The following is a 3,931-nucleotide window of genomic DNA, read 5'->3' on the forward strand; positions in this document are numbered from 1 at the left end:
TTTTTAATAGATAATATTAAAGGATTACATCATTGAGTAATTGATTTACACCCTCTACAATGTTTTAGGTTCGCTTGATAAGAAGCATAATTTTCCTATTTTTTGTTAAAGTGATTCTCTGTTGTAAGTCAGTTTCAAAAGTATCTTTCTCTTTATTATATTGTCCATTGGTGCTTGTTATAACTCTGGCGATCTCTATAACCTTATCATTGTAAACATTTACTTTGGTCAGACATGTGTCCTTACAGACAATTTGTACATTTAATGCATGATCTATAGCGGGTACATCTCGCATACAGTCTAGCACTTCGCATACATCAAATAGTATGTTGCAAGTTTGTCCCTTTATAACAATATTTTACAAGTTTTGGTGTCCCTCTCTTTACTCTTTTCAGTGCCCATTGTCTCTTAGCTGTATTGTTGTTTGCCAACTTGGTTTTATCGTAGCTTGTCGTTTTGATTGTTGGCTGTCCGAGGCCATTCTCAATACTTCCATGGATAAGGGGAATGTACCAAAACACTAGAACAATAAAAAATAGCATAATTAGCATAATTCTTCCTCGGACACTCAAAGACAGGGTTCAGCTGTTCCATATCCAGGGTGAACACTCGGTCTGCAATGTCCTTCATAGCGGTCACCACTCATCTCTATGCTGCATTCACATTGGCCAAAAGGCCATGCAGATAGTCAGACTTGATGGAATCGACAAACTCTTGAGTTTTGTCTACAACCGCTTTCAGGTTCTCGCTGATCTTGACCAGTATAGTATCCAGGCGCTCCATGTTGTTCACGCAGTTCACCATTTGGTCAAAAATGCCTTTGCCAGTTGTTTTGACATTGTCGATGATTTGACCAACGGACATCACATCTCTGATTGGCATGCGCAGCTCCATGGTGCTAAAGGTGTCCACAAAAGCATTGTAGTAGTACTCCATGCTGTCATAGACAACTTGGATGGTGGTGCGAAGAACAGTAGCAATGCTGGTGGTCAGATCCTTCAGAACAACAGGCAGGGTGGTCGTCTCCTCAGAGCCAGGAGGACGGAACTGGGTCTCCCTGAGCACTTTGATGGCAGCATCCAGGAAAGCTTGGACATTTTTCTGGAACTCAACAATGAAGTTGCGGAAAAAGATGGAGAGCTGGCTGAGCTGGACATCGTAGTTGATGACAGCGTTGTAGGCCTCATTGATTCTGGCCACAATGGTGTCTCTCCACTCCAGCACGTTGCTTGTCAGTAGGTTGTTGTCAATGAAGCTTTTCAGAGAGGACAGGACAGCGGGGATCTTGGCCTTGAACTCAGACAGCATAGCTTTGGGCGCCTCCATGTTGTAGGCCACCTGAAGAGTCATCTTATCACTGTCTTTGGAAGTGGAACATAGCACCAGGATGTCAACATCAGCATCTGTGTTGTCTTCATTCCAGCTTCGTGACCTTTGCTTTTCTTTGATGCTTTACTGCTAGTTATTTCTTCAAGAGTTGGATATATTCCCACAGCAGGTTCTCTCAGAAGTTCTTCCTTTAAGATCATCCCCTTCTCCTTTGGCTTGAGAACCATAATGGAAGACAGTTCTCTCACTTCTTTCACCTCCTTTGACCATTGATACATCCTCTTGGCTATTCTCATCTCATTCTCGTACTTTTGCATTTTTAATCGGTCCATCTTTCTTCTTATAACATTTTGGGTAGGCTTTAATCTTTTCCTCCATGTATCATTCCTTTTTTGACACATTTCTTCATTATGTCTTAAATGATGGACTGGTTATCTCGAGCCTTCTTTGGAATTGCTTCTTCTTGAAGTGCCTTGCTATCCCAAAACCTCTGTTAATTGGTTCAATGTGATAAAATTGGGACATTGTATATTATTATATTATTAGTATATTATTATAGTATTTTGTTAAATTACCTTCTCAGCTGCTGTATAATAATTTGGATATTGTTTTAATTGTATTCAAGACGTCAAGTCTATGATTTTTGTAGAATGAGTCTCTATTTAATAAACAGTTTACTTAGATAGTGTGTGAAATCTATCTAGGAGCCAGCATTGCCTTATTGTAGTTCTTAATTGAGATTATTTATTTTATTTGTTTAATTATTATTATTTTTTGTGAACAATCTTAATGTTTTCTTAGTTTTATTTATTCATTATAATTTATTTTATAAATTTAACAAGCTTAGTATTTTCTTAATAACACATTTGTTAAGTAATTATCTAAATCTTTTATTAACATCTAATGATATCAATAGTTTTCTAAATTCTCATTTATTTAGTCAATTTATTTATATGAATAACACTTTATAAGAACTATACCCCATCTGGCCACAACAAGATACAGCCACTGAAAAATGTCATACAATTTTATCCTAGTTAATCATTTGATCTGTCTTCTGTTTTGTGTTTCGACATCCTAACTTGAGCTAGAAGCTCAAACAGGAAGATTTAAGGTCATGACCTTAGCGTTCCCTGTCAAACGCAAACACAACAATATAGCCATGACCAATACGCATCCTAAAGTTAAAAAGATAGCAATAAATGCAGCCAAAACGTAAATATCACTTCCCTTCTTCTTTTAGATCTTTTAATATTTTAGTGATATTTGCTAAATTTGACGGACACAGGTTTTTGGTTATATTTCTGTCTTCTTCAATAATTTGTCTCACCATTTCATGTTTTAGTTTTTTAATTATAGCCTCTAATTTTGCTTCTTGTGCGGATTTTGATTCTGAAACTGCTCCAATTGTAAGCGTAACTTTTCATTAAAAGTGCCAATTTTGTTTTTTTATCAATTGGACGTCAAACAGACTATTTACTAGTATTAATGCATGTCATACTGAGGTAATTAGGTTGTGATTTAGTTAAATCTGTTAAGCCAATCCCATCTATTAACGCTTCTGTTTCACAGGAAATTATATATATATATATATATATATATATATATAATATAATATGCCTATCTGAATTATTGACCCTTGATCAATTTTACAGTGGAAAATTATGTCATGCCCATTTTGAGTATAATTCATTTGGACAGGTTTGTTTCCTTGAGATCTTATATTGATAACATTGCTCCTAGCTTTACATATAGTTTTTTTCCAGGTACCACATTTTTATATAAAATTGATTATAATAATAATGTCTTACACTTGTAATGCGCTTTACAGGCTTGTCAAAGCCACTCAAAGCGCTACACTGATGGAAGCGAGGCTGCCAATCTGCGCCATCACTCCGACCACCACCTGTCATTCTTGGCAATGTGGGTAAAGTGTCTTGCCTAAGGACACAACAACAGAACTTGGTCCAAGCCGGACTCGATCCTCCGACCTTCGGGTTGGGGGACCAACACTCTAACCACTGAGCCACTGTCCAATCCTGTCTAAATAATTATTAGTATATTTTTTATAAAAGCTGCTTTTTTTCTCTCTCGTGCAAAGTCATAAACACGGAAATGATTAACTTTGTTTTTAATCACACTTTACCTGATCAAAGTCTAAACTTGCTACTTATTAATTTCAGTGCTTTCTTTACTTACTAAAAGCATAAACCTGTTGCTTTCTTTACTTACTAAAAGCATAAACCTGTTGCTTTCTTTACTTACTAAAAGCATAAACCTCTTCTAATTACTAATTTTATATAGTTTAAAACTATAACATAATTAAACACACAACGTCCCAAGAGCACATGACATTAATTTAGCATTAAACCAATTGACAGAAATTCTAGGAAAAAAGGCTTCTGCCGTACCAACTTTCTGGAACAAGTGTTCTTTTTGCGTTGTTGTTCTCAGACATTCTGCGGAGGAGATGATTCGCCTGTGCCTCCAGGATTCACAGTATCACGTCGGGGTCACCAAACTGTCAGCTTTTCCCGGAGGCACACTGCAAATAAAAATCCAGTAGGCTTGAGTAGATCCATAAACCATGTTCTTTATTTTG

General features: G+C 36.5%; 1 protein-coding gene across 1 annotated transcript; it reads right to left on the reverse strand.

The window, feature by feature from the left end:
* Positions 1-648: 648 nt before the first annotated feature.
* LOC117377318 (uncharacterized) lies at positions 649-1,370 on the reverse strand. Its single transcript, XM_033973700.2, has one exon. The coding sequence runs from the start codon at positions 1,348-1,350 to the stop codon at positions 649-651; it is 702 nt and encodes a 233-aa protein (XP_033829591.1). The 5' UTR covers positions 1,351-1,370.
* Between the last annotated feature and the right edge of the window lie 2,561 nt (positions 1,371-3,931).

This window comes from Periophthalmus magnuspinnatus, chromosome 10, assembly GCF_009829125.3.
Source record: "Periophthalmus magnuspinnatus isolate fPerMag1 chromosome 10, fPerMag1.2.pri, whole genome shotgun sequence".
NCBI lineage: Eukaryota > Metazoa > Chordata > Actinopteri > Gobiiformes > Gobiidae > Periophthalmus > Periophthalmus magnuspinnatus.

What these genes read in the sequence shown, in the direction of transcription:
- LOC117377318 (XM_033973700.2), bottom strand. Translation starts at nt 1,350, where the DNA reads ATGACTCTTCAGGTGGCCTACAACATGGAGGCGCCCAAAGCTATGCTG.